The sequence below is a fragment of the Arachis stenosperma genome, chromosome 1, assembly GCF_014773155.1.
Source record: "Arachis stenosperma cultivar V10309 chromosome 1, arast.V10309.gnm1.PFL2, whole genome shotgun sequence".
Taxonomy (NCBI): Eukaryota; Viridiplantae; Streptophyta; class Magnoliopsida; order Fabales; family Fabaceae; genus Arachis; species Arachis stenosperma.
In genome coordinates, this window is record NC_080377.1 from 121,557,987 (window position 1) to 121,571,040 (window position 13,054).

The following is a 13,054-nucleotide window of genomic DNA, read 5'->3' on the forward strand; positions in this document are numbered from 1 at the left end:
CCTTTTAAGGATTGTGTATGTTCAAAACATTGTGTCTATTGGCTAAAGGGACACAACTCTTTAAGAGTTGTATATGTTCAAAACATTGTATCTATTGGCAATAGAAATGACACAACCATTTGTATACGTAACTAATCATAATTGCTACGTGCAATATGTATAAATAAGTCCTTGTCCACTATTTCAGAGATGTAGTACTAAGCGTACAATTTACTCTACTATTTAGAGATTTTTTTTGTTCAAGAGAGTTGAGAATTTCTTACTATTGCTAATTAAGAAATTCTTAGGTTTCATTGTATCCTGGGAGAGTATTGTCATCAATCCTATAGCAACTAAGTGTGGGGACAAATATCTCTCTAAAGAAAGCGATTTAATCATGCCTTGAAACTACTACACAAATATAAGATTTTATCATCTTCTCATACAATATACACAACACTCATAATCTTAATGAAAAGTAGTGCAGTGGTTTTTCCAAAAAAAAAAACAAATTTTTTTGTACAAGATGGATCCATCACTTCATTTAGAGCCCTCGAGTCTTTTCAACCACTGCATGTAAATTATGAACCTTAGTATATTAATAGAATGTGGGACATTTTCTTTCTCCCCACATTTTCCTTTTCTGACCACTCATCCAAACTCACTAGGATTTGTATATTAGGTGTGCTAATTTGTAAATGCATCCTACATGCTTACTATATATTCTTTTATTTCTAATAGAACAAGTGATTTTGTAACAGGATTGGTCGTAGAATTGTAACATTTAGTTAATTATGCCTGTTAGGGTACATTGGCGATTTTGAGCATGTTGATGACCACAGGGGTAAAAGAATTGTGGTTGAATTGAACGGAAGACTGAACAAATGTGAGTTATCAGTCCTCGTTTTGATGTTGGTGTCAAAGAGATTGAAAGTTGGACTGCTAGGTTGCTCCCTTCAAGACTGGTCCGCTTTTAAGCTTTTTTAATCTGTTTTTGTTTACCTAACAACTTGCTATCCTTTACTATCATCAACAAAATATGTGAGATGATATTAGAGTCTTTGATACTTAAATTTCTCTAAGTAATGTGTAGTTGGTGAATTTTTGTTGTTTAAAATACTCATTTATTTTTTATTATTAGCTATGTACTAATCATTGATGTAACATAGACTTATAATATTTGTGTTATTTAAATTTGTATTATATTTTATTACTTTTTAAAAGAAATTTGTATATAAATATTTTGAATTTAATGAAATATTTCATTTTGTAGTAATTAATTTTAGTATATTTATATTATATACAATAATAATAATAATCATTTGATAAAAAATAATTTGAAATTTTAGAAAAATGATGAGTTGATATTTCTAAAAGAGTGAGTATAATTAAAAAAGTTTTAAGATTATAGTAGCAATAATAATGGCAACTAAAAGTGAATAACATTACAATTTTAGAATTATTTTTAGTGGCCATATAAATTGTCGGTAAATAGGTTTTGGCGGTAATAATAATGGTCATTAAAAGTGAATAACATTGCAATCTTAGAGTTATTTTTGGTGGCTATTAAAAAGGTCTTTACCAGCTAATGTTATAATTGCCGCTAAAACCTTTTAGCGACAAAGTATAAGACAGCTAATGTCTAATTACTGTTAAAAGCAAAATAAATGATCGCTAAAAGTGATTTTCCTAGTAGTATAAGAATTAAAACCTACAAATAATATTATTATATTATCATTATATATTATCTTAAAGCACGCAGTATTTTGTCGCAAAAAAATTATTATATTATCTTATAATACATAATATTCTAACGTCAAAAATACTGACATAGCGTGTTTTAATGTCAATATGAATACCTATTTTTTCTTAAAATATTTTAAGAAAGTATCTTCTTTATAATTAATAACTAAAATTTTACTAATTATCAATTATTTTAAGAATCTAATATATATTTTTCTTTTATTGTGTGTCAATCTGAATTAACATAGTTTGCAACATCTCCTTATTTAAATTAATTAGTCATATATCTATTAAGGAATAAAATCTACAAATAATATTATTATATTATATTATCTTATCTTATAATGAATAACATTATAGCACAAAAAATATTGACATAGTATATTCTAATATTAATATGCATATCTTTTTTTCTCAAAATATTTTAGGAATGTATTTATTGTATATCAACCTTAATTAATATGATTTGCAAATAAAATATATACATCTCATTAATTGAATTAATTAGTTAAATATCCATTAAAAAATAAAATTTATAAATAATATTATTATATTATTATTATCTTACAACATATAATATTCTAGTTACAAAAATATTGACGTGGCGCATTTTAGACTTCTAATGCTAATATATATATATATATATATATATATATATATATATATATATATAACTCTATCTTTAATAATATTTTAGGAAAGTATTTTTTAAAATTATACAAAAATTAATATTTAATGACTAAAATTTTGTTAATTATCAATCATTCTAATAAATCTAATAGATATCTTTCTTTTATTGTATATTAACCTTAACTGATATAATATATAAATAAAATATATACATCTCATTGTTTAAATTAATTATTCATCAAATATCTATCAAAAAAATAAAATCTAAAAAATAATATTATTATATTATATTATATTACAACAAGTAGCATCCTAATGTTAAAATTGTTGATGCGGCGGGTTCTAGAACCAGTATGCTACCTCTCCTTAAAATATTTTACAAAAAGAAATTTTTTAAAATTATACGCAAATAATTTCAATCATTCTAATAAATCAAATTTTTATTTTTCTTTTATTGGGTATCAACTCTACTTAATATGATTTGCAAATAAAATATATACAATTTATTATTTTAATTAATTAAATATCCATTAAAAATACTCATTTTAGAATAATAAAATATGACTAATAATTAAAAGATTTAATTTATCTTAAATAATTATTTAAAACATTGAAAATTTAAAAATTTAAGATATAATTACTTTTATTTTCATATAAATTAAATAAAGAATAAAATTAAGAAATACTAATAAAAACATAAATTAAATAAATATTTGTCGTACATCGGAATGTTCACTAATTATTATTTACGTTAAACAGTAATAGAAAAATTCGAAATTTACATAGACCAAAATTTAACTATAATCAAAATTTGTACTTACAAAAAACTTCAAGCTAATTGTTAACTCAAACACATCTGACCTTCGTTAATTATTAACCAATGGATAACTATATACTCAATAAAATTTGAATCCTAATATTTATTTATACAGATGAATTACTTAATTTTTGTTTTCTTTTATTAAAGATAGAAAAACTCGAACCTGCAATTTCTTAAATGAGTATGGAGAGATTATGCTATTTGAGTTATAACTCATTTGAACTATATGAGTTACTTATTTGCCCAATCGAAATCTGTTGTTTTAAATTAAAATTTAATCCACTTAGTATATGAGTTCAATTCTTAATGTCAAATTCAGTTTACTATTTTACTCAATTCAACTGTTAATGAATGAAGTTAAACATATATCACAAATGGCTTGGCTCATTTTTAATTGTAACATGACAAAATTAAATATATTATGGTGTTGGAAACACATGAGAAATTGAAAATCACTACGATATGTTATTCATACATGCATTATTGGAGAACACCACGTTCCAGATATCTGATAGCAGATAGAAGCATGTATTATTTATTGAATGTAATTAACTAACTAACTAATTAACTATAGTAACTGTCTAGCAATAGCAGCAGTAATAGCAGCAACATCGCGCATAGCATTGTTCTGTTGGGTGAGAGGTGATCTCCCATTGAATCCATTTTCACAAAAGGTAGCTTCATTAGCAGCATCATTTGCTCCATTTTCTGCAAATTTAGGCATACCTTTCGAAAAAGCTTCATTGGCTTCTGGTATATCACCAACCACAATTGCGTTATACTTGCTTGCACAAGAAGTCAGTGCTGGACTTGGTGCACTTCGTTGAAGCTCACGAATCTTGTTAATGGCATCATTTGCTTTTGATTGCATCACCTTCACCATTATTAGGCCCAGGCCTCTGACGTCAGCGGTGGCGCTTCCGGGGAATGATTTAAGAGATTGAACGCAGAGATTGAAGTTTGGTGTTTGCCTGCAAGTGCTTTCTATGAGTTTTTCATCGCAGAGAGTTATTGATGGTAATGAAGTCATGACAATTAAGAATAAGAAGAAGAACAGAGTAGTTGTAGTTTTCAAGTTTGTCATTTTGATTGAAATAGGATAATCAACAGAGAAATAAGGATGATTTATGAATTTGTTATGAAGAAAATTGAGGTTTGTTTAGGCCATTTTATAGTGTTAGGAACTTGCCTTTTGCAAATTTGCTTAGGAAACTTGTGATGGTAGGGAAATAGTTATTGAAGTTTCATATTATTTAGATAATTATTTTGTATGCTAATTTTTTTTAAGGAGAATTAGGATGGTTTTTGAAAAAAAAATATTTATTTTTTATTTTTTAAAAAGATATTTTTAATAGAAAAAAATTATTTCGCATTTGGATATGTTTTTTAAAAAGAATTTTTAAGTATTAAAAGTGTTGTTTTGCTTCTGTTTTTTTTTTTTTAATAAGGCATTATTGGCTTCCAAAATAATAATTTTTTTTGTAATAAAAATATTTTTCTTAAAAGATTTATCTAAACAAATTTAAATTAAATAAAAATAGTTTATTAAAAAATATTATTTTTACATAAAAAAGACAATCCAAACTAATATTTAAAGTTGTATTTTTGTTGCCACAATTGAATATTTTAGTACAATATCTGTTAATAATAATAACAATAAAAAATGTATTGTTAAAAATGGCAAAACTTTATTATTTTCAAATATAAAGTAGTGAACTAAGATTGACAACATTTTTAAAACTATAAAGAAGAAAAAATTTAGATAATTTCGACATTAAAATAAAAAACACAAAAAATTTTCCCTATAAAAAATAAATTCTCAAGGTAATTGTATTTTTGTGTGACTACTTTACAATATAAAAGAAAATTAAGTAAAATTTTGATTCTATGATGATCAATATTAATTTATCTAATTTTTAATAAAGTTATTGCTTACCCCGCTAAGCTATAACTCAGTTTGATCCATTATGTATAATGAGAATAACTTGGTTTTTATGGTACATAATGAGTAATAATTTGATTTTATTTATCTTAATTCTAAGTTTATAACCAACAAGTTTAATAACTTGGTTTTTATTGTACATAATGAATAATAATTTGATTTTATTTATCTTGATTCTAAGTTTGTAACTGACAAGTTTAATAATTATTATGGCCAATTTAATTATCAAACGGGCATATCAATGTCATTTATAATTTAAATTTTATATAAATTTTTCTTTATTTTTAAATAAGGATAAATTCTAAGATCTAAAATATTTTATTATTTTCATATCAATTTTATATTAACTTGAATATTAGAGTATCTTTTGCAATCATTCTTTGTGTGCCTGTGTGTGTGTTTTTAATCAAAATATATCTTCTTTGAAAATAAAGAGACAAACATAATTTTTTTTAAGACAAAATATATCTTGAAGATGTTACTATATAAGAACACAAGGGTAAACACCCACTAAACAGAGGACTTTTAATTTTCATTCTATCCTTTTTAATTTTTGATTGAACAATGATCTGAACGTATTATCACTGAATTGGCCTGGATCCGCTTTTCGTTCCACTTTGATTATTATACTCTCAAAAGGAAGTTTTTAATTAAGTAATTAATCCCTAATGTATAAAAAAAAGGTGCATGTGATGAATTGCGGCAGTATTTGCGTACAATGACTGTGTTGTATAATGCGTATAAAATTACAAGAGATGCAAATATGCATATGGTTTTTAAAAAGATGTACGAGTAATGTTATCAATCAAATTATACCATCTTGCATTAGAATTGAAGTTCTACTGACGCAAGTTGAAAATAGTATCATGACATGATATAATAGTTTACGAGTAATGGTAAAGAATCACTAAAATTTATTATTTATTTTATTAGATTATTAAATTAAAAAAATTGAATTAATGATTAAAAACAATAAATTTTAATCAATAACAGAGTTATATTGATAAAAAAATAATGACCTCTTAAATTAATAATTTGTACTACTAAGTCTTTAATTTTTTAGTTTGGTCTCTTTTTAATTTTAATTTTTTTTTTTAACTTATATTTTTCATATTGACTCTTCCCAAATAAATTTTTAGCTCTATCCTTAACTTTAATAGCCTCTAGTATTTTTCTAAGTTTAGTATTATTAATTAGGGTTTAATCAAGAATTAGTTTATAAATGAAATTTTAGTAATTAAAATAATTGATAAAACTATAAATAAACGGCTTATTTTTTTCATTATAAATCATTAAATTTATTGAAATTGCACTAGCAATATGAGAGATGCGAATAGTTTATAATTATGCAAGCCTTTTTTTCTATTACAAGATTATAACTCAAATCAAAGTTTAATCTCAAATCAAGCAGTACCTATATTCAAAATTATATTCATTTAAGAAATAAAATTTATAAATAATATCATTATATTTTATTATACTATAACAAGTAGTATTCTGTCATAAAAATATTAATGCAGCGCGTTCTGTTATTTTAAAATATTTTAAAAAATATATCTTTTCGAATTATATAAAAACTAATATTTAATAACTAAAGTTTTACTAATTATTAGTTATTCTAATAAATTTAATTTATATATTTCTTTTATTGGATATCGACCTTAGTTAATATCATTTATAAATAAAATATATACACCTTATTATTTGAATTAATTAGTTAAATATCTACTAAAAAATAATATTTTAGAATATTAAAATATGAATAATAAGTAAAAAACTTAATTTATCCTCTCAATACTTAAATGAATAAAAATCTAAATATATATTTTTTTAAATATTGAAAAGATAAATATACAAATTTTTATTTATTTAAAAATTAAGAGAACAATTAAAAAGACGTTTTTTATTTTGAATATTGGACCAGGAGTGGTGTTGGACTCCATTATGGGGGAGGGAGGGGCTTTACTAACTTGTGGTGTCAGCCTAGTAACAACTTGGACCCTCCGAATTCCAACACCCTATACGGACCGCCCGATTTCTCTCAAACCCTACACGAACCGTCCGATTTCCCTCTCAACAGACGCACGGTCCGATTTGGAAGAGGATGGACACGCGTTGCGCAGCAGCGTTTTCCCAAACGGTGCCCTGAAACCAAACAGATACTCATGCATTAACCCCTCTCACCATCCGAATACATCACTTTCTCAGATTTTATTTTCAAGTTGAAGCCCTCATTCTACTTTTTCTTTCTCCTCTCAGCTTTGCATGGTGGAAGCAATAAAAGCATGCCAAAAAAGAATAAAATTAGAGATGTTGATCGACCTAAACTTTATGTTATACATTATCTCAGTCATTCTGATTATATAAGTTTTTTTTATAATATTTTTAAATATTTTATATTTAAAATTATTATTGTTAACTTTTTACTCCTTATGATTGTTATTGTTAGAAGTGCAAATTAGAAATATAAATAGAATGATCATTGGTATTTTTCAGCATTTATATGATTTTTCTGAATTTTTTTAACTAATTTTTAATTATAAATATTATTGTTAATAAATTAATTATTATTATTATTTTGTTAGTTGTTACATTTTAAATGTAAACAGAGAATGATAAGGATTTTTTTATAAAGGACGTAAATTTTTTTTGGAAATTTTTAATATTTTTTATTATAATTATTTAATATAAATATAACCAAATTAAAGAGAGAGCCCCAACGGCTCAATTTTTATTATAATTATTATTGAAAACGGGGTTATTTTTTTTATTTTTTTTAAAATTATTAACTATAATTGTTATGAATAGCGCTAAATGTTATTGTTGTTGTGAGAAACTGTTAATCTTACTTTGGAAATATTTTAATTTTTCTAATTATAATTTTCATTGTTAGCAAGTTAGTTAGTTGTTATGAATGTTGTTAGAAAATGAATTTAGGCATAGAGTGATCACTATTATTTTTATAAATGAGGATAATATGTTTAAATAATAGTAAATGACTAATTGATATTAGATATTATTCAAGATAAATGTGTTATTATAGAGAATTTTGATTAGGTATTTATGTATTAGTTATTATTATTATTGGTAGGAAGTTATGAATAATTTGAAGGGTTAATAATTAATTTTAGAAGTTAGAATTATCTATTTTATAAGGAATTAGTAAATGAATTTATGATAGTAACTTGTTTCTTGTTGAGCTATTTGTGTCAATTTTGTAATCAAGATATTTATTTAATTTTGGTAGGAGTTTATTATTTTAGTTGTTGTGGTTAAAAAATTATTTTATTTTAGTAGTAAGTTAGTAAGTGTTAAGAAGTTGACTAATATTTTGTTTTATTTTTTGTAGAAGTTAAGAATGTTGACATGTGACCACCCAATTCCTCCAAATCGGTACAACGATAGGGTGGAGGAGCATTTACGACTTATCGGTTTTTATCATGCATCACAGATTGGGGTAGTCCAATGTCAAAAGGCACTGGTGAATGCTCTAATCGAGCGGTGGCACCCCGACACACATACGTTTCACCTTTCCATTGGTGAATGTGCCGTGACTCTTGAAGATGTGGCTCTAATTTTTGGTCTTCCGACGGACGGACTTCCAGTTACAGGGATGACAATGAGTAGTTTCGAAGTCTTGGAGGCAGAGTGTTTGCATCAATTTGGAGTTGCACCGCGTAAGTCGGACTGTAGAGGCAGCTGCATAAAACTAACTTGGCTGCGGGATCTTAAAGAAAATTTACAGTTGACTGATGAAATTGGTATACAGAGGTATGTCAAGTGCCACATTATGTTGCTTATTGGGACGATCTTGTTTGGGGATAAATCAGGGGCAGGTGTGCACTGGAAGTTTCTACCCTTGCTTCGTGATTTTGGCAGTATTATGCAATACAGTTGGGGATCTGCATGCCTAGAACACCTCTACAGGGCGTTATGCAGGGCATCTCGAGTTGGCTGTAAGGAAATCGATGGTCCCCTAACACTTCTGTTCGGTTGGGCTTGGATCCGACTACCATATCTATCGCCGGTTCCTAGGGAGCCCCATAGTTTTCCGCTAGCAAACAGGTAATATTATGATTAAATGTACCCGTATGTTGATATTTAGAACTCAGTAGAGCTAATTAAATGTATCCTATTAGGTGGCGAAACTGGGAGCATGGTGACCGACGATATAGATATCTAAAGCTAGCTGACTTTAGGAAGGCCTTTGATGAACTTCAGGAAGACCAGGTGAGTTTTCACTAAAGAAGTATTAGTTTCTGGCGGAGTGCCTGCGTAAATCTTATGAAGCATTGTTAATGTCATTGTTATGTGGGTTGTAATCATGAGTTTTCTTTATTTTTTTCAGTTTGTGTGGGTTGCGTATACTGTGGATCGCGTGGATCCGAACATAATTCCTGCTGAAATCCATATGCACTCGGTTGTATGGAGCGCTGCAGTGCCCTTGGTGTCATTCGAATGTATCGAGTGGCATGCTACCGATAGGTATAGGCGACAGTTCAGTTTCGTTCAGGGAGTACCTCATGATGAGCGAAATCTGGACAAGGCGCATGGAGAAGTTCTGACTGGTCCTAAAAATCTTAACTGGGCCACGGCACCGAGTCATTACAGTTGGGTGATGCATTGGATAAACAGGTATCACCACGTTCTTTCTGAGCTTCCCATGCCTTCACAGCATCCATTGGATACTTACATGCATTGGTACCGATCAAAATTTGGGGAACGCTTGAACTTGTCGAATCTTGTGGGTGAAGAGAATGATGAGGGTAATCAGGATATGGATGAGGGTAATCAGGATATCGATGAGGGTAGTCAGGATATGGATGATGACAATGAAGAACAGGAGCCACATTCGCCGCAGAATTCACCTCCAAATCCGTTTTCACAAGAACAATTTCAGTTCTCAGGCCAGTATGTACCTCAGACACAGTTCAACCCATCATTTTCACAACATCAACAATATTGGGGTATGTCACAGTTTGAACCAGGCGAAGGAGGTTCTTTTAGCCAGTTGCTTGGGTTCATGGCTGGAGATGCAGGACAGTCACAATATGGCCATCAAATTGAGTTCATGCCAGGTAGGTATTCCTTGGATGCGAGGTATCCGTGCCATACCTCCTTGGTGGCTTTTGGAGGGTTCGTATCTGTTGACTCTAGTAGGAGTGATAGTGGACGCGGAGTTCTTAATAGTCAAAATCTTAATAGTCAAAATCTTAACCGTGTTTTCATGGGACTCATTGAAGAAAATGCTTACACACTCGAGCAAGAGACCGATGCGTATCTAATAGACAACCCGAATGACGAGGACGTTGATGAGGAGGATGAAATAGAGGAGTTCGATGAGGACGAAGAGTCTCGTAATGATGGTATTTATGTTGTGTATCTTGCATTACATGATAGATTAGTTATTTATTTTGCTTTACATGATAGATTAGTTATTTATGATGATACGTGGTATCTATGTTGCTTTGAGTACCTAATGGACTATATTTAATTGTTTTTATAAAATTGTATCCAGGTCAGGCACGCACTCCGGATGACAAAGCCAAAGGTTACAATCTGAGGATTGATCCTCCACGTCGTAGTTCTAATCGCTACACTCCATCTGTGTTCAAAAAGGCCGCCAAGAAATGCAAGGACTTTGTGAAGGATGTAAAGTGGTCAATGAGAAAATAGTTGTGGTTTAATGAACTTATTTACGTATTAATGAATTGGACTATGTTTAAAGATCTTTGTATGTGTTGGTCTTTATGTATTATTTAGCTGGACTATGGTTAGGTTACTTTGTATGTTGAGAGTATTTATGTATTAATGAAGTTCATATATTGCTACTGATATCATATCAAATTAATACCGATGGACAATTGATGTCATATTATATAATGCTAGATCCTCGTAATTTATAATGCTAGATCGTCATAATTTATAATGCTACATATATCAGGTCATGTTAACTCAATATGAGAATTCATGTCATATTATACAATGTTAGATATATCATACGTTGTCGAGTCAAATGGACAACACTTTTTATACTATATGATGCTACATATATAATATCATCTTAGAATGTGAATCTACTGAGCATCTCTGTTGGCATTTGCACTCGCTGACTGACGGCATCTGCTAAGACTGTGTCCCTCAGTCCCACATAGCCTACATCGCCTAGGACGACGTAACATTCATGTGTCCATCTCATTCAAGAAGCGTGTCATCCTGGGGCGACCTTTCGTGACACGTCTCAGGTACGGATTTGGTATGAACCGAGGTCCGTTGTAAGCAGGCCATGTTGTAGGATTGCCTAGTGGCCTAAACCTTGCTCGGTACACCCGCCTAACTTGGTCCATCCTGTACACATCATGCACATACACTTGCCAATTCAGTCGCTGGTTGGCACAACATGCGAACACATGTCTACAGGGAATCCGGTCCAATTGGCATCTCACGCACCTCAAAGACCTCATTTTGCCGGTCAAAGCAACTAACCTGAATGTTTCCTGATGCAAGTTGGTTTGCATGCAACTTCGACGTCATAACATCAGAAAACACATGGCCAGCATTAATCCTGGCTTTCGACTCCGCTCCTTTTCGGGTGAACAACTCATTAAACCTGTAGAATGTAGCCTTCACAAGAGCAGTAATGGGGAGATTGCGTGCACCCTTCAATAGTGAATTGATGCATTCCACTAGATTCGTCATCATGTGACCCCATCTGTAGCTAACATCAAATGCCAATGCGTACTGATTGCGAGGAATTCGGTTTAACCAGTTTGTATAGGCCTCGCCCCGTTCTCGTAAACGCTGGTAACGCACTTCATACTCTCGCACCGTCCTCGAATATCCTGGACGATAACAACAAAAAGAACAAACCATATGTCAAAACAACTTTTGAAGGTAACTCTGTTAATAACTTAGTGAAATTTACTAAAAGGTTACCAATGTTGACGACCAATTTTTACAGGTACGGTGCCTTGAACTTTCACAGAAAATTCGACTCTATATGCTTGATGCAAAACATATGAAAAGCTCTAGGAGGTGACCAAGCTCCGTTACTGCGTTCCACAGCTGCATTGATGGATTCGTGTCGGTCGGATATTAGTCCCACACTATCACGAGTGATAACATGTTGACACAGGTTACTAAGAAAAAAGTGCCATGCATCAGAAGTCTCTCCCTCGACAATAGCAAACGCAATTGGGACGATATTGTTGTTGCCATCCTATGAAACTGCGACTAGTAGACAACCCTTATACTTTCCGTACAAGTGAGTCCCATCCACCTGGACAACTGGCTTACAATGTCTGAATGCCCTGATGCAGGCATATAGGCAATACTTACAATGTCATTGCCTTGATATGCAGGCATAGTCTCAAAATGGACAACAGCTGATGGCTCCTTATGACACATGGCCTCAAACCATATAGGCAATGCTTCGTACGATACTTCCCAACCTCCAAATATTTTTTCTACTGCCCTTTACTTAGCCAACCATGCTTTCCGATAACTAACGGTGTAGTTGAACTTCGATTGCACTTCTGCTATAACCAATTTTACCTTTAAGGAGGGGTCAGCCTCAACCAATGGTTTTATTGCTTTTGCAATTGTGATGGAATCCAACTTCGAATGATCTTGTGAAATGGTGGCTCTAGTACAGATGTGACTACCATTATACCTCCTTATAACCCAACAGTACTTCCTGCTAATCAGACTAACCCTAATAAGCCAATCACACCCTGAACCATACTGTGTACACTTAGTATACAATGTCAACGGCTCAGACTCATACACCCAGTAGTCTACGCTTCGTCATATAGTATACTCTTTTATCACATTAATAACAGCTTCCCTGGAACTGAACTCCATCCCAACAGTAAATTCACCATTTGCGACAATAGGAATTTTTGCCGGGACAACCAACATGGGAAAAATTTAAATTAATA

General features: G+C 30.4%; 1 protein-coding gene across 1 annotated transcript; it reads right to left on the reverse strand.

The window, feature by feature from the left end:
• Window positions 1-3,740: 3,740 nt before the first annotated feature.
• LOC130937500 (cell wall / vacuolar inhibitor of fructosidase 1-like) lies at window positions 3,741-4,256 on the reverse strand. Its single transcript, XM_057867088.1, has one exon. The coding sequence runs from the start codon at window positions 4,254-4,256 to the stop codon at window positions 3,741-3,743; it is 516 nt and encodes a 171-aa protein (XP_057723071.1).
• Window positions 4,257-13,054: the final 8,798 nt, after the last annotated feature.